The sequence below is a fragment of the Mixophyes fleayi genome, chromosome 4, assembly GCF_038048845.1.
Source record: "Mixophyes fleayi isolate aMixFle1 chromosome 4, aMixFle1.hap1, whole genome shotgun sequence".
Taxonomy (NCBI): Eukaryota; Metazoa; Chordata; class Amphibia; order Anura; family Limnodynastidae; genus Mixophyes; species Mixophyes fleayi.
In genome coordinates, this window is record NC_134405.1 from 130,628,598 (window position 1) to 130,651,394 (window position 22,797).

The 22,797-nt window shown below is 37.9% G+C and overlaps 1 protein-coding gene across 6 annotated transcripts in view; it reads right to left on the bottom strand.

Moving 5' to 3' along the window:
- Positions 1–1,403: 1,403 nt before the first annotated feature.
- The window catches only part of SIN3A (SIN3 transcription regulator family member A), a 36,387-nt gene continuing 14,993 nt past the window's right edge, over positions 1,404–22,797 (bottom strand). For 5 of the 6 annotated variants that reach the window (XM_075208261.1, XM_075208260.1, XM_075208259.1 and 2 more), the window contains 13 exons: positions 22,443–22,532; positions 21,947–22,065; positions 21,652–21,862; positions 19,909–20,025; positions 19,567–19,805; positions 18,957–19,140; positions 18,217–18,799; positions 17,555–17,724; positions 14,375–14,548; positions 13,352–13,444; positions 4,524–4,618; positions 3,214–3,412; positions 1,404–2,263 (listed from right to left, as the gene is read on the bottom strand). In XM_075208261.1, coding sequence (XP_075064362.1) covers positions 2,033–2,263; positions 3,214–3,412; positions 4,524–4,618; positions 13,352–13,444; positions 14,375–14,548; positions 17,555–17,724; positions 18,217–18,799; positions 18,957–19,140; positions 19,567–19,805; positions 19,909–20,025; positions 21,652–21,862; positions 21,947–22,065; positions 22,443–22,532 — 2,505 coding nt within the window. In that variant the 3' untranslated portion in view covers positions 1,404–2,032. The remainder of the gene's footprint in view (positions 2,264–3,213; positions 3,413–4,523; positions 4,619–13,351; positions 13,445–14,374; positions 14,549–17,554; positions 17,725–18,216; positions 18,800–18,956; positions 19,141–19,566; positions 19,806–19,908; positions 20,026–21,651; positions 21,863–21,946; positions 22,066–22,442; positions 22,533–22,797) is intronic. The other variant, XM_075208265.1, reaches the window with a different exon arrangement.

Consider the following 22,797-nt stretch of genomic DNA (forward strand, 5'->3'; position numbering starts at 1 on the left):
TTTCTTAATAGGAATGAAAACTCATTGACAAACTCTTAAATAAGCCCATGTATAGATTCCTAAATGTCTGTTGCACCTTATACTAGATACAGACATTAATATAAACTCATATGGTGCCATAATGGTATTAGTACAGTAAAAATGTTTTTCTTTCTAAAAAGTCCATTTGCAATTTTTCTTATAGAAAAAGATTTTAGTGCATAATATTCATATTGCAGGGCTTTTATAACACCTTTACTAACTCTGGCTGTGGGAGGCAATGTGCCTTTGTAGGATGAAAATGTGAACAATTATTCTTTTTGCCTGCTTTCTGTCAATCATATTTTGGTTAGAATCCTTCACAATACAAACATCTTAGTGGCATGGAATAATGAGAGGGGAGGGTCTAACAGTGGTAGCGGCATAATATCATTGAGGGTAAGGCCAGGTCAGAACTGAAAAATAAAAATAAAAAAATAGAACGGGCCAATAAAAGACATACATAAATATTTCTCTAAACCTTTTTATATTTAAAAAAAAACAAAAAAAACCCCAAAAACTACCACAAGACTATTTTGGGGTAATGTATTCCATTCGGCTAGGCCATGTTTAAATAACATTTTCAACTTTCCCTTGAATAAAGCACTCAGTCTCATCTCACCTTAAGAGGTTGTCATAAGCATCTTCTTCCAATATTTAGCATACATAAGGAAATGATGCCACATAGGATTTCTGTTTTGCCTTGTGGCATGGCATTTAAAGTGGCAACTGGCACTTTACACCACTATTAAGAGAGCACTTATCTATTCGTTAATAGAATAGAAAACTGAACCAAAAAAATAATATCTTAGTTTTAAAGATAACAGCAGTCCTGAGTGCCACTATCAAAGGGCATTTATAATCAGTTCTATATTGCAGAATGCCAGCTGTATGAAAGAGCCCTTTGTAAGTAAGTACTATTGCAGTTAACAACTGCGCATCCAAGTTTTGGTTTGAATGCGACACCTATTCAGTATGTAAGTCTGTCACCACCTACAACACATGTGTAGATTCGAATGTGCAAAGAATGTGTGTTTTCTGAACTTTGCCCTTGAAGGGAATCAACCCCAAAAAAAAGATAAAAAAAAAAAATACCCACATAAAATGTGAATTAATACTGGTGACCCAAAGCTACGTATACCCGTGTCAATGGACAAAAAAAAAAAAAAGGTGTATACACACAATTCATGTATATACATAAACGAAACATTAAATTGCTGTTCAAACAAGACAGGTGTCAAAAGTTCAGAGGTTGTATAACAGTGATCATATAATACATAGTATGGTACAAACCATAGAACAAAAAAGGGAATAAAAAAAACAAAAAAAAAAAACAACAAAATACACCTGAAATATTATTGCATCATCTTTCATCAAAAACTTAGTCATACCAAACCTTTTCTTTATTTACAGTGGTTTTTTTTTGTTTTGTTTTTTAAAAAAGAAAAAAAAAAAATGGGGAAGTAGTAAGGATAGAAGATAAAATATAACACTCACACTGACAGATACAGCAGAGAGGGGCTGGGGCTGAGTGTTTTGACATATATACTGTAGTTCTATATATAAACCACTCTCAATAGACTCCCTTTGGTAGAAACAGTAATAAAGGTGGTTGTAGTTTCCAGATGCACCCCCACCCCCATATTACTATGGTACAAAGATAGGTAACAGAAGGATAAACTGCTTGCTATAAAATAAGAGATGGGGAGAGAAGATGTATTGGGGGCTTTTGTTAACGTTATTTACACACTTATATACACACACCACGGGTGAAAGTAGGTCTGCTAAGACTAACTGGTGGGGAGGTTGGCAGGAGATTCTCAGTAACACTAGACCACTTTCTCTGTCAGGTGGGGCTTGCAGCAACTCCTCTGGCAGCAGAAGAGATTAATAAATCCTCTAACCGAGGGTTAGGCCCAGCCAGTACTCTGTAAATGATCCTGCTGGTTTAGACAAAAGATCACGAGCGTCAAACAAGTCAGTCCAGCAAGGAAGGGCTGGATGTCTTTAATATCTATGGGTTTTTAAAAGCAGGTCCATATTTTACTCGGTACTTGTAGATATCCACAAAGTGTAGGGTCTCAGAGTCCCGGGTGGTAGCACAGGGTACCATACCCTCCACCCCCTCTCCCATCAGCCACTTTCTAGTATCTGTCGCCATCTCCCGGCTCACATGCTCCAGATTCCACTTGCTCAGCCATGATTGGAAGCGCTGGTGTAGTCGTTTGCTGACTCTCTCATGGGACTAGGCGAAACACACCAAGATAGAGATTAATATCAGGTTTTAGGAAACAAAAAAAAAAAAAACAAACGCATCAAATGGTCTTATTTTAACATTTAATGTAAACTGGATTCTTACTGTTGTTCAAATAATTCTGGTTTTAACTACAAACCGCATCCATCCAATGTATTGTCTCCCATATGACTTACACTACAGTCTACACAGCATAATGTTCATTTTCCCCCACAATGCAACAAAGTACATATTGGGTGCGATGAATTTTTATATTACAGCTCCAGATTGAGTAGCGACAGTGACCTATGAGGGTCTAGCCAGGCCGCTCAGTTTCTTCAATGTTTTCTGTCTAGACACAAAGCAAGACCTCTAGACAAATTTGGGCCCATTGATAAAGATGATCATTTTAAGGTACTGGGAAAATCAATTTTGCATTTCAGATCAACAACCTTAAGGAGACCTGTAAAGCAACAAATACTTTTTTAACAATGGTTTAGTTCTATGCAATCATGCACTGGTAACACTGACATATGTACAGTTTTATTTTGACAATACCTCTCCACTTTGGGTCTTTCATGCTATTGCTATCCATGGAAAGGTTGAACAGACTGCAAAATGCAATCTAAATCAGAGTTGTATTTCTAAAGCTTGGCAGCATTTAACTATGAAAATACCTTTAAAATTAAAATGCTGTCAAATAAGCCATATTATTTTGAATAGTCTTTTTGTTCTTCATCTAAAGTCACGTGCACAGCTGCCTTATAATATGACCGAACATAAAAATGGAGACAGTGGAGCATGACCATCTTCCATCATGCATAATGCTAGCCCAGGCTTGCATATACCACTAATATCAAGTCTGCACACAGTCTAAATCTACCACACATCTTAGTCTGCCCACACTTGCACCACTGGCTGCTCCGTTTCAAATACATAGCCCACTGTATACTCAGACCTACCTCTTGTGCCCTTAATAAGGCAGTTCGGCGGTACATGTAGTCCTCAGATTTGATGACATACACCATCTTGTAAGAGTTCAGCTTGAATTTGCACTGCAGCTTGTCCAGACTCTCTAGATTCTCCAGGGTCCGCTTCCCATTCCCTTCTTTCTCTTGTTGTTCTCGGCCTCTCTGGCACTTCCGGATTCTGCGCAGATTCCTGTTTATCCACAAAGATAGGAAGGAATAGGGATTTACCTGTGATAGAGGTCACAGCTTCTAGTTCCATTTGGTTTATATCATCATGTAAGAACAAGCGCAGTTCTAGAACATAAAGAGTTTGCAAAAGTACTCAATCCCAACCTAAGAGCCATTTACAAAAGGAGATATTTATCCAGCTTTATAGTGCCTGGGTAAATGCATTGCTACCTTAACCCAACATAAGAACCATTAATTATATCCATATGTACTGACCATCTGCATAATAAGAACAAACATGCTGCATCAATGATTGCAAAGTGTCATGCATACTGAATTATTGATCTAGAATGTCTTTTTTCTACACCCCAGTTAGCACTGTGTCCCCACACTGGTATATTCCCCCAATGAAGGTGCTTGGTGCATTAGATTGCCACAACCGCAACTTACTGTCTCTTTGGTGCACTAGTTACATACTTTCAATTGCACATTTCTTGCATTGAACCTCTATTTCTTCTGCATTTGATTGCCATCATATACTTGATCAGGTTCACTGTTAACAAACTTGGGTGCTCAACCTTTGTGGAGTTAAGGCTAGTGATGTTTTGCAAAACAATTTTTTACACCGATATCACATCTGCAAGTGTGACTAGGGCTTAATGACGTGAGAGAAGGGATTAGATATATGAACATCTGGAATTATTATTCCTACAGGTCTACAATGTCTATAATGTTGCCCAACTGAAAACAACAACAACCCTGGTACTGTGGAACAGAAATGTGAAAAAATATGCTGACAGAATTGATTGCACTGTACTATATTTGTACTTCACAACACATAATCCATGACTTATAAGTTTGACACCACCAACAAAAACGTGATCGATTACAAGGAATGGACTATTAGACAAATACAAGAAGGAATAGTTCACATGAAGAGAAGCCAAAGCTGAAGAGGAGTGGTCAGACTAAATGTGAAGATAGGATTACTGGAATAGCTTCCCAGCAGAGATGAAGAGGCCAATACAGCAAAAATCTATTTTTGAAGAAAAAAACAAAAAACCTGTCAAATGTTTTCATTCACTAAAGTTAGTGATGGTATACCTGGCACAGGTATCAGATGATGAGCTCACCTGGGTAAGAAAACAGGTTTCTGTGCGAGATGCTCTCTCAGCTCTGGGGAAGTAGAGTCACAGTTCATGTATCTTTCCACATAGTCCGACCAGCGCTTAAAGAAAGAAGACAATGGGTTCAGGATTAGTGCTAGAGCCCAGAATGCCAGAACCATGACAGGCAAGCAGAGAATAAAAGAGTGGAATTGCATAGTGGAGAAGCGGCAGGAAGGCAAAGCGGCTTCTATTTCATTACTCTGCATTGTAAGGAGAGAAGGCATTTAATGGGACATAAAACTTTACTGTATTATTTTAAAAACAAATGTTTGGCTCATGTTCCTGATCATATTAGAGATGTTCTATGTAAAAATTGAGACAAGCTGAACATTCAGCAGCACTGTTGGGTTCCGGTTTATGAATAAGGGCTAATGTTATCTTCGCTGCTCCAGTGATATGACAGCTCTCACATACACAGTTCTGACCCATATATAAACTTGCTTAATATCTACAGCTTAGCAATATGGTAGATATATGTTTACATTTCCATTTCCCGACAGTTATGGTGTTATTTAGATCTCCTAGTGGCTACTAGTTTAAAACGCATTATTCTAATATACCCCAATTACTCAAGAGCTCCAGTCTGCTCTCTCATTGCAGCAAGCAGATTGTCAACCTGTGATACTTATAGGAGACAGGTTAAAGTCAACTTAAGCTAAATAAAAACTCACTCAGCATTTGTTAGATGGGGAAGTGCTGCAATGTGGGGTCTCAGAAGAAATGTGCTGTATATAATAATCAAGAAAATTCTACATCTGCTCTAATCTCAATAGTAGCATAAAAACAAAACAAAAAAAAAAGAAAACACAACACACACACACGCACAATAAAAACAATCCCTCTGCTGCAGCATACATTGCTGCGAATGGGAATTTAATGATCCATGCCAGGGGTTAGTGATGTGGATACATTTTCCCAAATATGACTGTATGCAAAGATAAACTGCTGACCGAGGCAAACCAAGGTGTTCCGATATTCAAAAAATACAATGGTCCCCTAATAACAGCAAACAATTAAAGTTGTGCTCAATATAAAAAATGTTTTGTTAACAAAATCAGATTGTTATTTATACCGTTTCAGACAGTGAATACAATAATGTGCTTTGACACTAGTCAAATGTACTTTAAGAGGCGGTAAGGCTATACTCATTTTTATTGGCTTGATATTTTATTGAAAGCATGTGACTGCAGCCTGCTTTAGAAGCATTTTTATCATTCATGTCATTGCTTTTCCTGCAGCTTTGTAACACTTTCCATTAGGTGTGATAAAGAGTACCTCAGAAGACTGCGAGACACGTCTGAATTTTCATGAGGTTTTCGTTAATATGGTGTAGTACATTAAAAAGAGCATTTTGAATTGTAAAGATCAGTGTAGCATTAACAACCATATTTATGCGAGTTTCTCAAGCAATATGCTATCAAATTAAAAAATTTCCCCAGAAAAAATAAGTTAGCCATAATGAGGGAGACTTTTCTTATACATGTTTTTGTAGATGCTTACCACTTCAGCTAGCATGGAACAGAAGACTAACTTCAAGTGGTATATTACCATGCATATTACACATAGAGGTAGCGGACAAAAAAATAGGAAGGAAAGAGAAATAAAAAAAGGAAAAGAAAGGAAACACCCAGGTAGAGGAGGATCAGTGTGCTTACTGAATGTGAAGGTTTCCACAGAGGAGTGTCTCATGCATTAATAAGTCTCATTCCAGCTTAGCCAGAGTAATCTACAAAAATGCTGGACTGTCCTGGTTGTCTATCACTATGGCTAGAATGACTGCAAGGAGACCTCAATGACTTTCAAAGAGGAGCGATTTTTGAGGCAGGATTGGCAGGAGCATCGATACAAAAAGACTGCTCAAGTTGCTAATGTTTCACAATAAGAGTCTAAGCAGATGTCAGCTTGTAAATTTGTGTGAACAACTCAACTGGAGATACATGGTACCATATACTCCAGTAATATGGCATACAAGGCAAAACTGGTGAGCAATTGCAGATCAATTAATGGGAAATTTCAACCTTCGGCATGAGAAGCGACTCATCAAAAATGGTCCAACAAGACCTCTGAAGGAGATCATAGTCCAGTTGCATTGCAAAAACCACTTCTCACAAATGGAGATACATGTTTGCAAATGCAGTGGTGTAAAAAGCATTGGCAATGGACTACCGAACAATTGAGGAAGGTTAAATGGTTAGAAGAGTCATCCTTCATGTGCATGTGTTGTTCCAACATAAAGTTGTGGGGCACATTTTCCTGGCATTGTGGTGCTTCCCTTAGAAGGAAAGGTCAAAGCCATCTGTACTTCAGTGTAGAGTAAATCATCTCCACTCCATGTTGCAGCATTTCTTTCACACCATGAGGGGTGTTTTCCAGGATTACAATGCCCCATCCACTAAGCACACGTGGAAACCAAGTTGTTTGAGAAGCAGGACACCGACTTTATCCACGTCATGATTTTGGTTTATTACTAACAAATCACGAATTAATGAGATCTGCTGGGACAACATTCGAGACATTTTCAACCTCCATTGACCAGGTGTTCAGAGACTGTGGAAGAATGGTGCTACATATCTCCTACACAATTCCAGACATTGGCGGAATCAATGAAAAGGTTTATGCAGGACGCAAGTTATTGCCTAATGCCTTATTAAGCACCTTTATATTGGTGTTTATATTTATGGTTGACTACCTGTGTAACAGCAGAGTTAGGATGTAAGCAGATACTACTGGAAGACAAGCAGTGTGCCGGAACAGTAATTCAGGATTGGGATAACAATAATGACATTTCTGTAAAGAACAGAGAAGCTGAAAGGACATTGGAAAGAATTTATGACACATTCCAATGATAATGAGCAACTTCAAATTGATAAACACTAATGATTTCACCCTACTTTGGCTGAATGACCAGCCACTATAAAAAGGTCATTCTTCAAGTATGAAATAAACCTAGTAATTTAAAAAACGGAAAAACAAAACAAAAAAAACCAAAACAAAAAACATAAGTGGAGTTTCTAGAGAATAACTTTGGTACACATTTTACTGACTAGTTAAATCAAATGCAGAGAACCTTAATTCTCCTACAAGTGGAAGCAGCCACACAACTTATCTATAAAAGTAGCCCCAATTTAGCCATATTATCAGGAAAAAAAACCTGAAAAATGTATTCTTGCATTGTACATAAGTCATTGTACTCATGTCTCTAACAGTCATCATTGTCCAATTCTGCTAACGGTTCAGCCACTAAAGAGAAAAAACCCAGGGCCAAAGAAAGCCAGGCAGTGAAAAAGCAGGTGGGAGTATGCGTAATGTACTTTAAAATAAAAATAAATTAAAAATAAAATCCCAACATGCATAGTAAAGCACATTTTAAGCATATAAAACATGTACCTCTAGTTCAATTTTGCAAGCAGACTTCTACAAAACACGAACATATTATAATGTTTTTAAAAGGGGCACAATCCCAAAGTCACTTTAAATGGATTATTGCACCATCTGTGTACATAGTCCAATCATTGTATATGGCAACTACCAGGTCGCTGGAGGTTTGAAGTTGAAGCATACAAGTGTTAAGTCCAGCAATAAGATTTAAAAATGGCCAATGACATGCCTCTCCATTCAAATCACCTGAAGGTGGGTCAAACCTGTGATCCTCAAAGTATTTAAACTAGTAATAATCTCAATGAAGTCCTGCACCAAAGTGAAGGAAGAAATTAACCTGCAATCATTTGTGTATGCGGCATGTAAAAATAAAATGCAAATGATGTAATATATGTAGTGGAAAAAGTTGAATATTGCTATAGCATCTCTTCCTCCTTCACTTCCATGGCTCAGCTTCCAATATTACTGGTGACAGCACGCTAGTACTTATCACTATATTCTGCCATGGTTACACATTACCTTGCTTAAGCCAGAAGCATCCATGTTCATGCAGACATGGCAAGGTTACCTGCCAATGTAAAAGCAGTACTATATAGAATAGTCATCAGTTTCTGATGCACAAGGTTTTGATGTTGCAACATTAAGTTTCTTTACGGAGTATGTATACATTGTGTTCAAATTGGCGCTCATCAGTTTGAGGCTATTACATTACTATTTTAAAAGATGTAAAGAAAAACAAAGAAAGGATGTAAAGCCTGAATCCACTGTTTTCAGCAGTTAGGAAAGAAACCCAGAGAAATTTAACTTTCCATGTTCCTTCTGTGCCAGTGGTCAAATAGAGGAACTACACGTGACCAAGTACAACACGGTCTTCAGATTTTGTATAGTTCAATACAATACTGTAAACAGCAGTTTCATTTCTTGTATCATAAACAGCAGCAACCCCGCTCTTATGAACGCTGTGCATTTCTACCAGGAAAACAGTATATAAAACAATGACAAGACACTAACCTTATGTTGGGCCAGTAAGACATTAAAACATTTAACATAGACATACACAAAGACAATTGAAATGTCTGAGGTATTGATATTTTCCATGCAAAAAAATAAATAAAAAGTAAACAATAAAGCAGACCTAGCCAACTTGTGGTTTTCCGGTTGTTGTAAAGCTACAAGTCCCATGACACCCTGCCAGCTTTCATCTAGCCATCTACTAGCAAAGCATGCTGGGGCTTGTAGTTTCACAACACCTGGGGTATATTTACTAAACTGCAGGAAATATTGCCTATAGCAACCAGATTCTAGTTATCATTTGATACATTCTACAAAATGATAGGTAGAATAGGCAACATCTCCACTTTTTCAAACCTGCAGTTTAGTAAATATACCCCCTGGAGAGTCACAGGTTGGCCAGGCCTGCAATAAAGACTATTGAAAAGTAGTGTAAGTAGTGGGAGAAGTGAGCTGCTAATGACTTACAAAACACCTAGGGTTAGATTTACATATCAACCAGACTCTAGCTATCATTTTTCTACAGTAACAACTCCACTTTTCCTTTTTAGAAGTTATAGTAAATCTACCCCCTAAAAATGTAAAAAAAATGACTAACTCAATTTTATAAACATTTGCAAATATTGCAGCTTTTGGAACTCATTGCTGTAGGAACACTAGTGCAGTTATACATTGGCTGCTGAATAATGGATTCTGATGATTGATAATTAAATTTGTGTCAGCATCACAAGTCTTGTGTGTAAATTTAGTGGCAATACAATAGCTTGGAATACCCCCACTGCGGCTAATGCAGTTTGCCAAATGTTCTTCGTGCCCAGTACACCCAAAGGACTACCAACAGGCTAGAATTTCTTTTAGTTTCTTAATTTAGAAGAGGGGAGGGATAGTGGGCAACCCTCAATTATTAGGCATTGTACAAAAATTGGATACACAAGAATTTATAGTGCTCATTTCTACATACACCTGAAACAAAATAACCAACAAACATTTGTGTTCTGTACAGTATTCGGTCAACAGATCAAAATGGTTAGTGAAAAAACGAACAAAAAAGATTTTTAGGCTATTCATGAATGCTATAGGCCACTTATTTCCTGGGAGAAAATGTGTTTTAAAATTCACCACTCAGGTAGTGGCTAAAGGGCCACATATACCATACTGTAAATTAAATTTGTTACCTATGACACTAGCACATTAATCCTGGGTCAAACACCCATTTTAAAATTAGTGCATTTTGCACAATGTAGGGGAAAAAAAAACAACACACAAATCTGTAGGTTTGAAACAATTTTCTAATGTGTTAATGTGTTAAGTTTATACTTCATTTTAGAATATACATGTATATATCCCGATACTTTTGACCACGTCTGTGTTGAAAGACCATATTTCATATCGGTGTTTCAGAATTAGTAACAACTTACTCACCAAACATTAGGTATAATAAAGTTAGAGGAAACTAATGAGAGGACTGTTTATTCACGTAACAATCACATATCCACACTTACACTGATCTTACATTGTTTTTAAATGTAGTATAACCGTGAACTTCCCATGGCAGCTTAAAAATTAAACAGCCAACAACAACATCACTGTGGACGTGAAGTCTTTCCCTGTCAATTCCAGCATGGTCATCTGCTGCGGTTATCTAACAGCAAACCTCTTGTAAGCGGCGATGACAAGTGAATGGGCAGTTGAGCAGGTCAGCAGTTTGGAGACACACTAAGCTTATGCTCTGTTTCTAAATGCCAAGTGTGGATTTGTGATTTTGTGTTCGGTGAATAAACAGTTCTCTAAAAGCTTCTATTTTGACAAGTGCATGTCTATCCCAAACATACTAAGTAGAGCACAAAGTGGAAGTGGACTTCATTGTTGAGCCAAGTGCGGTTAATTATTATAACTAAAAAAAAGTAGGAACCTCTGTTCTTATTTGCCGATTACAGGTAGTAATGTGTTTGCACCATCATCTGTTCCAGATGAGATTACAACAGTGAATGCTGCATCATACCATTATTTTGTTTTAAGAACAACACAAAGGTCATGCAATTAACAGTGAAACCATACAAATTGGTAACATAGTCCTTCAGAGTAACCAGTGAAGGACATTTAAAAAGGTTTATATACACGGATCCCTGTTTTTAACAGGATTCCGTATCAGAAAAGGGGAAGAAGTGTTTAATGCATAAGATGCCAGCACATGACTAGTTGTGTGGTGCTAAAAATAATAAAACTTATGTGGTCCACTATTCCTTTTTAAAGTCCTGGCACCAATCCCTATTATAAGGATTGGCTTTAAGAGAGGAGGGGGCATACAACGCACACTTAAACTACAAGCCAACCACAGCAACGCAGCATAACCGGTAACGGGAAGCATTCACTGCTCTCTCAGACAGTAGCACAATTGGATTCTAAGATCTGTTATCCTACTCATTTCTTGGCTTCATGTATGTAGAGGACAGGGTGGAACCAGTTTAAAATGAATTGTAAGAACACACTTAGCAGAAATTTAGGAATATTTCAAATTGGAGAAATTTGATACCTGCCCTCCATAATACCTCCAGAAATAATATCAGCTACGATAAAAATATATTTTGCCTGGACACAAACTGACATCTTTCTACTGAGATAAACAAGATTTTTTTTTTAGCAGACCTGTCTGCAGTTCTATAGTGTTATTATATTCTGCTTTACAATATAGAACCCCGTTCATGCAGGAGAGGACATGTAGGAGCACTCCTTCAAACACAACTGCACACATTTTTTACATACGTTTTTAAAGACTTTATGACTACAGTACATAACTAAGATGTTTATTTTCACCTTTTAAATGGCACTAGATAAAACAAAAACCCCACCATAATCTGACTCATCGCCATCGGTTACAATACTCAAATGTCTTCCATAGAGTATTGATCATGTGTTTTTCAACAAGATTATATACATGGGAGAAAAGAAAAAAGTAAATGAAAAATGCGTGAGTGAGTCCTTGTGTGTTGCTATTAGATGAGCAACTAGTATTGTGGTTAATTACTATTTGTACAAGGAAATTAGTAACAAAACAAAAACTCTCCATTCAGAAGGAATTTTATGCCAATCTGATGCCATCCCTATATGAAGGAATCAAAAATTCTACATTAAAGGAAAAATAAAAAACAAAAAATATGTTAAACTGCCCAGTTGACGCTTATGTAGTAACAAAATAAACTGCATCCATTTAAAACCAAGCAAATGATGACACTTTGGGCTTGTTTAATATGCTTAGAGAATTTGCATCAGGTTGTGTCATTGGTGGCAGGTGTAGCCATGACCCCTAAGGTACCAGGATTCTAAGCTCAACTCCATTAATCTTATGCATTTGATACCATAATGTTGGGAAGGGAGGGGGCTATCCATCATCTAAACAAGTAGCAGAGCTCAGTTTTAAACTAAACGCTAGGAAGTGGCTTAAGTTTACAAACAGAAAAGTACAACAATATAACTAAACAAGACTGTTGCACAAAATTTGAATTGAAAGCTATTTGAGGCAACCCTTGTGCAGCTTTGATCCTTCCATATATTTTACATTACCTTGTGCACTTATTCTGTTTGGTGTACTTAATTGTTCTGCATATCTCTTGTGGCTCCAAGAATAAAGGCAGATTATCATGCAACTTTTAGTGGTTGCAATGTGTTGTAGACACATTGAGTCAGTGACTTAAGAGTTAGTATTAAAACAAACACAAAAAAAGACCCACAACATGGATGTCTAACATTCTTTCCAACAAGCTGGACTGCCAAAAATCAGCCCCAGATAGAAACCATACGCAATACACTTTACCAAACAAACATTTCTTTTGCAGCTTTAAAATCGTTGCTTGCCAACTGGTAGCCTCTACAGTGTTTTTGGTGGCCCCCAATTTTCCAGGAAAGCTCCACAGATTGTTGCATGACAATTTTTGATTAGTATTTGGCCCGTGAACATATGGTTAGAGATAAAAGCAGACTTCTTCATGGAAATACTCTGACAACTGTGATAAATGATTTCCACTGGTACACTACTTAAAGTAGCTACATTTGCCAAAGAGAAAGTAGAGAAGAAGAAATAAGCTTAAAAAAATAAAGACACTGTACAGTTTAGAGAGTTCAGAGAAAGCTAATGAATAAGGGTTAATATGGGGAGGGGGCAGGGATGTGACAGGAAACAAAACAAAAAAAACAAAACATAACAGAACAAATCACTGAGTCATCCTGGATCGTTAAAACAAGTTTATTATATTACAATTTGATTCTGGTTCCAAAATTTTGGATATTTTTGGAAGGTTCTCATTTTTCTGGATTCTGTAACAAACCACAGATGGGTAGCATTCTGTACAGGTATATAAAAAAAGCAGATAGTAACCGAGAGCCCCTCAGGCACGAGTCGGGCTTACCTCGGTCTCCGCTGGGTCATCTGAATTTTCTTCCTCAGTGTCCAACAGTTCAATTGTTAATTGGACTTGGCCACAACTCTGGGAGAACAGCAACTGCAAATTATATATAAAAAGTTACAATTAGTTAAGAATGGAATGTTAGGAGTTTGTCATGTACTCTTCTGTTTTCATTCTTGGCAACAAACCTAACCTGTGACTTCTCCTACCTATTGGCACCTAATACTTCATTTCCAGAAGAAGCATGAGCCCTATATACGCCAATGGTAGCTGTGACCCCCCCTTATCTGTATCATGTCCATATAGACTATGCAGATTGACAGTCCTATTAAACAGCATTTCTATCAGTACATGTGTAGCATTCACTGGAAGATCATATTTATGTCACTTTCTCATAAACATACACATTTAGTATTTATTGGTGGATGCAGTACAAAGTGGTGTTTTGCCTCATGTAAAGTACAACCTCAACGAAATAACCATTTACTAATGAAGCAGTAGTCTGAACAAACAGTAGTGTGTAGTGTGTAGTAGTAGTAGACTGACTGCCCATACAAAAGGATCTCCCATCTCCTTCATTGTGTATTCTCTTTGGGGGGATCCAAACTTGAACAGTAAAAAGGCCAGTAACTAGAGACTGCCAACGACTGCAGACTATCTCCTTTTAAGAAGAATGTATATGGCACAGGGTTCCAGCATTTCATAAAGACTACTTTCCAGTAAGGCGGAGCAATGTATTATATGCCTTAGAAAGCAACTCAGCTTTCACACAATAGGCACAGGTGCTCAACGTCTGCACTCATTCAGGATAGGAGACATTGTATTTGTATGTTTTATTGACGTAAAATAAAATGTAAACATTAACTGTTACACAAGTTTGAACAATGTTTTTAAACATAATTCATTTTCTTACATTTCTAGTATTCCCCATTGTGTTTCTATAAAGAACTTAAAACAGTTTTGAAAAGAATATTTTCTATCAAGAAAGAGGACAAATGCAAAATCTAGCAGAGATGTGCACCTCACCTTGAAACAATTCTCATCAGCCATCAACTGTTCAGCCTTTCGCTGGTAGTTGGCCTCACCCAGGCTGCGGGACGCTTGGGTACCAAGTAGACCCCCTGTGGCATTACAGTTGCTCTCAGAGAGGTAGAGATCAGTCACCTGCACACAGATTTCATCACTGACAATGTGCTGGAGCTACAAGAGTAAGCAAGAAAAAGTGGGGTCAATTAACAAAACAAAATCATGCAAACACAAGCAACTACTGGTCTTTCAATCTAAGCAAAATCTTCATTCAGGTAATAATGTAAAGCACCCTGTTTGCTTTAGCTTGTAGTTTTAGTAGTCATCAGTGGAGAATAAGCAGCTGATTACAGTGAAATTACCAAACCTACAGTTAACAAATTGTAACAGAACACTGGAATCAAGGTCCTTTAATTGTTAGAATACATTGGGCTAGATTTTGTAGAAGGTACTAAATAAATGAAAGCTAGAATCTGATTGGTTGCCATAGGCAACATCCCCACTTTTTCAAACCCGCAGCTTAGTAAATCTAGCCCATTGAGTAATTTAACATACAAGAAATACTGAGAAGTATAGCAAGTTACTGTATTCTCGAAACAAGCATAACCAGAAAATTGCATCTGGCAGATAGTTTGTATTGTAATTGACTATACAATAGTATCAAGCTGCATAATGTAAATTTTTTGTCACTGAACATTTTTAAATACAAGTTTCATACACAGTTGGCCAATCTGAATATACAACATCTACAGAGTTTAACTGCACTGATGTGCCAAAGGAAGGAGAGTTACCCCTTCACTCCAACCTGTCGCTGTAGGCCACATGAGCATTAAGGCTTTCCTATCTGGACAATTAGTGTTAACGGTGGTGTCACAGGGGAGCACCTTAAGAGCATGTGGTATGGCAAAAAAAGTAAATATTCTGTGTACGAAAAGCAATTCTCTAGCATATAACATAGCGTGTATGCTGGTACTATGTCTGACATGGAGCCTGGTCAGAAGTGATTACTTAGAATCACCAAGCAAGCCAAGGTAAAGAAGAGGGTGTGTTATAAATATTAGATATAGATATATAGTCTATTGCTACATAAAAAAGCACCTTTAGAGCTATGAAAACATCTGTTACAGGGCAGATATTAATGTTTAACTTTATTTACAATTTTGATTTAATGTATCCTAATATCTGAAGGGTTTTTTCCCCCCCAATTTATAATACACATAAAATAAATGTTTCAGATCAATAAAACATGTCAGGACAAACTACATATACCTCAGAAAACCTGAAAAAATTATATTAAAAAAAAGGAAAGGAAGGGAGGGGGTAGAGAAAAAATTCTGAGACATCACATGAAGAAAGCCACTGGGTGGTGCTGTTACATACATATTGCTCGGTTTCCCTGTATACAAACTGCATCCCTGACAAGCTGGAATTTGAGGAAAGCCACATCAGAACATAAGCAATTTGGCAACACTTGCAGGTGTCACTATTTCCGCAATTTCAACTAAAAAAGGGAAAGACTAAGAAAACAGACATCACATACAACAGCCCATGTTGCATATATTAGTTTTCACTCTTCTAAAGTCTCCATCCTCACCTAAAATATCCATTTTGGACATTTAAATATCATGCCAAAAACACAGTACTATTGTTGGGACTGAGCAGCCTTTCTAAAAAGGACTTTATAAGTAAAGATACTTATAAAGTTGGACTGAACAACTAAGCAGCCATTTCATCTCACATGTAAGGTTAATGGGTCGTGTTCCACCTTTATAATGATGCTGTGATTGAACATAATTACTGTCAAGCCCCTAACTTGGAGTACAGAACATCAGAAGAACGGATGCAAACTTTATTATTGACACAGAACTCTGCCCACTTATATTTTTATTGTATGCCCTTATCATGTACAGGAATAATAAAGAGGTCTACTTGGGGAGAGCTCTGTCCTCTAATGTGGGGCATAATATAAGTTTTATATATCTAAAGTCAGAAAATAAAGCCTTGCACCCTCCAGCAATGAAACCCCAGTGTTGGCATCTGTCACCACCAAGGTTTCAGTCGGCCACAAATGTGCCTCCTGAATTAGCATAAGGAAAAGGGACATAAACAAAGTGAGCATCCTCTGAATGTAAAGGCCAATGCCTTGTTTCCACAATCTTAGGAGTACGATCTGGCACAAGAGAAGAGAGGAATAGGGAGGGTGGGGGGCTCAGAGACAAAACTATAAAGACAACACTTGAAACACATTTTGGAAAAACCTACAGCATGCCTGTGGCTCGTGCCAAGAGCTGATGCTTTACCAAGGACACTGGCGCCTGCACCTTAAAAGTAGCACAGCGCTACCTTTACATGCAATAGCTCTTACTGCTCGTTCTTTTCTAATGTGGTCCGTCATGAATATATTATATCATCTTCTTCATAACGCCACCCTTACTATAATACAAGTTTCTGCACGTGTTTTAAGCTTGCGTTATTGAGACGTAACACTGGCAATAAAACCATAGTTCATAGCAAGTGATTGGCACTATTGGTCATAGTTAATTGAAAGACTGCATCATTATTATTGGTTCAGAATAACATTTGTAAAAGAAACCTTCCCCAAAAGCAGCCATCTAGAGACAATAAAGACATTTAGGAGTGTGAAGGCCAATTTCTCATGCACCAATGTATGCAACCTCCATATTGCACTGAACTTTGAAGGACTGCAATGTCACCCATCTTCCTAATTACATAGGTAACAGCACTACCAAACAGCCCACAGCTGTACAAAGTTCACTAGTCTTTAAACATGAGAAATATCACTAATTAGTTGCTTCATTTTGCAGTTATGTTTATGGAAGGAGAGGCGCTCCATTATCCCAGGTAACCACGCACTTTACAAGCAGTATACAGGTAGTCCGTGTACCGACTGCCTGCAACAGCTGCATAAACAAGCCTCCTCTGTGGTGAATGTTACACATGCAACCAAAATACCTGCCATTATATTCTTCAATGCAGGTTTTAATAAATACATTCTTACCCCTAAGCAAGGCTGAAGAGGAACTTGTTTTGTTTTAGCACATTTGTCTATGTTACATCTCCATTTATTTATTACTAGTTCCATTTATAACTGTCTTTATAGTTCTTCTTTCGTTACATTTACACATGTTCATGTCACAGAAATGATATGGTACCACTCACCTGCCTGACTATACTTTGTATCAGCTTGTCCATAGTAAAGGCAATAAAGGCATGGATGGTGAACATCTCCCGCAAGGAGTCCTCATATTGGTTCGAATCCATATTCCCGTCCAGCAGGTTACGAACCATATCTAGGAATGCTGGATAATAATCCACAGCATCTATGTCCACTGCAGAACAAAGAGGAATTGGATTCAAATATATAAGCTTCACGAGAGCAAAGCAAGAACAGCTACTTGATTAGCAAAAAAATGTGGCGTATTAAAAGAATACTTTAAAAAATAAAAATAAAATAAAAAAATGTAATACAGGAGATTTTGAGCAAACAAGTATAATAACCCAAAGCATATATGATCGGTTATGTTCCTATGTTCCCCTACCTCGTGTCCTTACATTACGGAGACAGGAAGAAATTCTGGTATGCATAACCTAAACAAAAGTTTCAATTCATATATCTTTTGTGCTGGAAAGCTCCCAAATGTTACAAATAGCCCTTTTAAAATTACAAAAAAAGTAAACAAAAAACCCCCAAAAAAGAGTTTAGGGGAAAACACACAAATGGTGACAGCAAGGAGAACACTATCCCATCAACAGTACTTTAGCTCCACTCTTAAATTTGCATAAACTCCAATCCCCTTTTCAGTTCATAACCCTACACTTACTTGGCTCTTTGAGCCGCAATTGGATGGCAGGACTGTCATTCTTGTCCCTCTTCAGACCAAGCACCTCTCTTTCCCACTCTTTTTCCCTCATCTCCTCCTCAACTTGTTTTTCTGCTTGGTTGTAAATGCGTAGGAGGCGAGAGCAGAGTATCTGGTGCAAGCGCAGGAAGATGTACCAGTTATTGTTAACGTAGAACAAGTTGTATGCGTCCTCAATTGCCCTAAACTTCTGCGCTGCAGTGTTTCCAAACATCAGCTTGGCTTTCGGTGGGCTGCTGCCGCCAACTCCCCCCACCCCATTGTGTTTCTTGGTAATCCCATCTTCTGTTTCAATGGTCTCCTCCTCTTCTTCCTCCTCAACATCAGATAGCTCCCCTCGCTGGGAGAAGAGCAAGTCTGGGATAAAATGGTAAACAATTTGTTTGATCTTGTACTTGTCCTCCTTTTGGATTCCAGTCTGTCGCTTCACATGGTGAATGATGAGAGAGGCTGCATCCTCCAGAATCTGTTTGTCCTCATAAGTCAGTGTGAGGTGAGGTCCTGTGGGAACTCCAGAACTGTCTTCTGATGCTTGCTCTTGTCGCTGCAGAAAAGCAGACAAGTATCATGAGAAACTTTACTCCATGTGTCTCATAAGCCTCTGTCTGAATGTACAATGGCACAGGTAGGAGAGATGTAGGCAGATTTTGTTTATAAGTGTTGCTATAGATAGAACAAGCTGTTGATTAGGGCACACTCACCTCATCATAGATGCTCTCAATTTCATTGAGCAGACTCTTTGAGCGAAGGATTTTTGTGTCAATCTGTTTAAAGTTAATACCCTGATGGTCTAGCGATTTCAGGTAGTACTTTTCATTCTGTTCTCTCCATATTTTATTAAAGCCTCGCTGGGCTTCCCTCCATTCCTCTTCCTTCATTTTTAACCTTAAAAAACACCAGTGGACAGTTAAAACAGGAGAAAGGAAAATGTGGAATACTATCGTCAGAACATAGGCCCAAAAGTAAATGTTTAGTGGGTAGAACTTCCAGTTTATAATCTATATTTCACTACAGATATGAGTATTATTGCAAGATATAGATGTAAAGCACAATCTTGCATAAAATAGAAAGGAAAACATGAACCAGATCACATCTTGTCCGCACAATGAAACATTAGCAGAGAGGAGACTGCTAGCAAGAGGGACTAGGTGCTGGTTTGCAACTTTATTAACCAACTGTGATTCAATATTTGTAATGCTATGAAATGCAAAATTAGAAGAACCCAAAACCAAACAAACGTTTTTTTTTTGTTTTTAAATGGTGTTGTAATCTTAAAAAAAAAAATAATAATAAAAAAAATCCACCACTAACCTTTTCAACACAATTGGGACAGCAACAGCTGGGTTTTTCTTCAGACCATCTATAATATCAGCAGCCTTGTCTGCATATATCCTTTGAAGAGCCTTGCGGTGGATGACTTCCGATGTTCCTCCTAGAGTGTTGTCCAAACGAAATTTAGCCTGGTCCTCTGCAGATAGCCGTGAAAGCTTCTTCTGAACAGATTCTAGCACACGTATAGTAGATAGATTGGTCTCCAGCACAACATCCAGCTAAAGCAAAGGAAACCATATATCAGACACCATGTGTGGTGCATTTATAGAGACAAGAACAGCAAGATATACAATATGGATAGTCATTCACAAACTGTCTCACCTCAAACCGCTCATCTTCACAACGGTAAATGTGCTCTTCATACTGTGTCTTTTTAGAACTGACAAACGTGGAGTCTTCTGACCAAGAGGGAAAAGAAACCCATGTGTCATTCAGGACCTGTTCATGGAGGGGGCGGCAGGGAAGAAGATAATAAAACCAGTTAGTGAATCACCACCCTGCGCTGGGTTTAAACAGATTTTACACGTGTGCCATATTAAAACATTTCTATTTTCATAACGCCGTTTGTTCCCTGGAACCCATATACATTTCAAAGTTTAGTGATATTTTATTACATACACAAACCTAAACACCACTTAAAATGTTACACAAAAGGCTATTTCTTTTATTTTGCCTTTGATTTGACCAACAGTACGACCACTGCAGCCAGATCTGCATACCGGGTGCTCCATTTACGCACTTATTTTCACACACACATATATATATATATACATACATATATACATATATACATATACATACACACATATATACATATACATACACACACACACACACACACACACACACACACACACACACACATTCCATCTGCTAAGTAGTGGTAATAAAGATACATTTCTGCAGTAGAATGAACAGAAAACGGAGAATACATGATGCATCTTTCCAACAGTAAAACCATTGACTTCTGTACAACTGTTGCAAACATAGTGGGGGGATTTGGAGCAATAACAGATTTATTGAAATTAAATCTTATCTGGTCAAATGTCAATATACTGTAATAAACTACTATATTGTTAGTAGCTGTCATTACACACACGTGTACGTGTGTGCGCGTGTCCGCCTGCAACGTCTACTAAATACATTTCTTCATCTTTCTGCGATTTTAAGCCATAAGCTTACATCAGTGATTCAGGCCCCCCGGAGCCATCACCTGTGGTCCCAGCTTCTTCTTGCTTTGTCAGATTTGTTTGTTATAGCTTTCAACACTTGTTTAATATACCTGCTGATATGTTATTACAGATAGGCATCGCTTTGATTAAATATATTGATTTAACTTATGACCGATGTTGAGTATTATGTGCGGCCCTTTGAAGATTAGAGAGCCACACCATACAGTCCTTGAAGTGTATAACGTTGCCCATCAATGGTTTCTATCATTTAACAGGGCTGTTTATTATCCTAGGACATGGCACACCCCAATAATGCTTGCCGCATCAGAAATAATTGCATTCATACAGCAGCTTTGCGTCATATCACAGGGAACAAATTCTGATATTAGGGGCAAGGCTGGAAAAAACAAAAATTGCCACCTTATATTGAAACAATACTATCAGAAATAGTTCAGTATTCAATGCAACCCACCTTAACACTATTGGGTCTAGCATTAACGCCATACTTGCCAACTCTCCCGGAATGTCCGGGAGACTCACAAAATTCGGGTAGATCTCCCAGGAGAGCAGGCAAATATCCTGCATATGGCATCTTGCTCCTCAAAATGAAACGATTCGCGTCATTTTGGCCCTGCCCCCACGACAAAAACAGCAGTTTGTCGTGGGGGTGGAGACAAAATGACGCAAATTACTGAGCCGCGCCCCACCCGACCTCCAACCACACCACCCTGCCTGGGATCTACCGAACTTAACTGCAAACCTTACCAAAGGTTGGCAAGTATGATTAACACGCTCTAACGATGCCTCCGATATTAAGTTTATTGCAGGTTAATACATGCTCTTTTGGTTCTTAAATTAAATCATAGTTAACATTGTTACAGCTTCCTCTCACCTCTTTGCAGAGTGGTGTTCTTCCTGTACATTTGGGCTGTTGGAAGCTTTTGGGTAGTGCTCTGTAACTGGAGCCCAAGCGTTTGCATGAAGCATAATCAATCTCCATGGCAATGCCTTCTGTGTTCCGCTCTTTTGGGAAACTTTCCATGTGCGAAGACTCTTTGTAACCCAAAAAGTTTTTAAACCAGGTGAACAACTCTGGAAACTTCCTGTTTATGAAAAAGTAAAAACAAATTGTAATAAAAATGTAATCTTGAATAACCAGGGCTGCCAAAAATGTTAAGACAACTTACGCAAGAAAAGGAGACACCAATTGTACCAGCTCTGGCCGGGAAATGACCTCCTGATTAAAGATCACTAGACATCGCAGGAAGTTGTCATATGCCTCTGCACTTCGCAAAGCTTTACGGACCTGTGGAGGATGTAAAGATAGAGATGAGAAATGTATTTTCAGCTTTGGAAAGCAGTCACAATTTTTAGTTTTTTGCTTCCTCCCTGGATAAACAGTGAAAAATTTCCAATATAGATATTCCCCGCGAATGTCTATTTTTAAGGTTTCGGAAATATGCATAATTTTAGGAAACCACTCAGACATGCATTAATAACATGGTGATCATGTGTATTGCCAAAAATAAATACCAACACAAACACCTAGGTATATTTATTCTGGATCTTTCTAAAATAATGTATTTCAAAAGGGTAGCAGTCTTTAAAGACCACTGCAATTCAATTTTACCATTAATAAGTCACTTAATACCAGACAGTATATAAGATGCCAGATGTAGTCACCTTATCAAAGAACTGAGACTCTGCCCCTGCTCCATGTTTGTTTGCATCTGCCAAGGATTGATCCTTCGGGATAAGTATTTTAGGTTTCTTCTACATGACAAGAATGGAAAGAGAAAAGTAAGTCACAAACGAAGTGCGACACAGCAGAACCTGTTTTCCATTGTGCATTATACTGATCCATTCAAAGAGAAATCAACATTTACAGAGCACATGAAACATACTGCTGAATTAATTCACCGCATTCCAACATGTGTACAGACATTAATGCATCATGAGACCAGGTTTGAGATGTTACATGAATTTACAAGTAACCAGTGAACACTTTAAATAAATGGAAGTACTATTAGAGGTATCC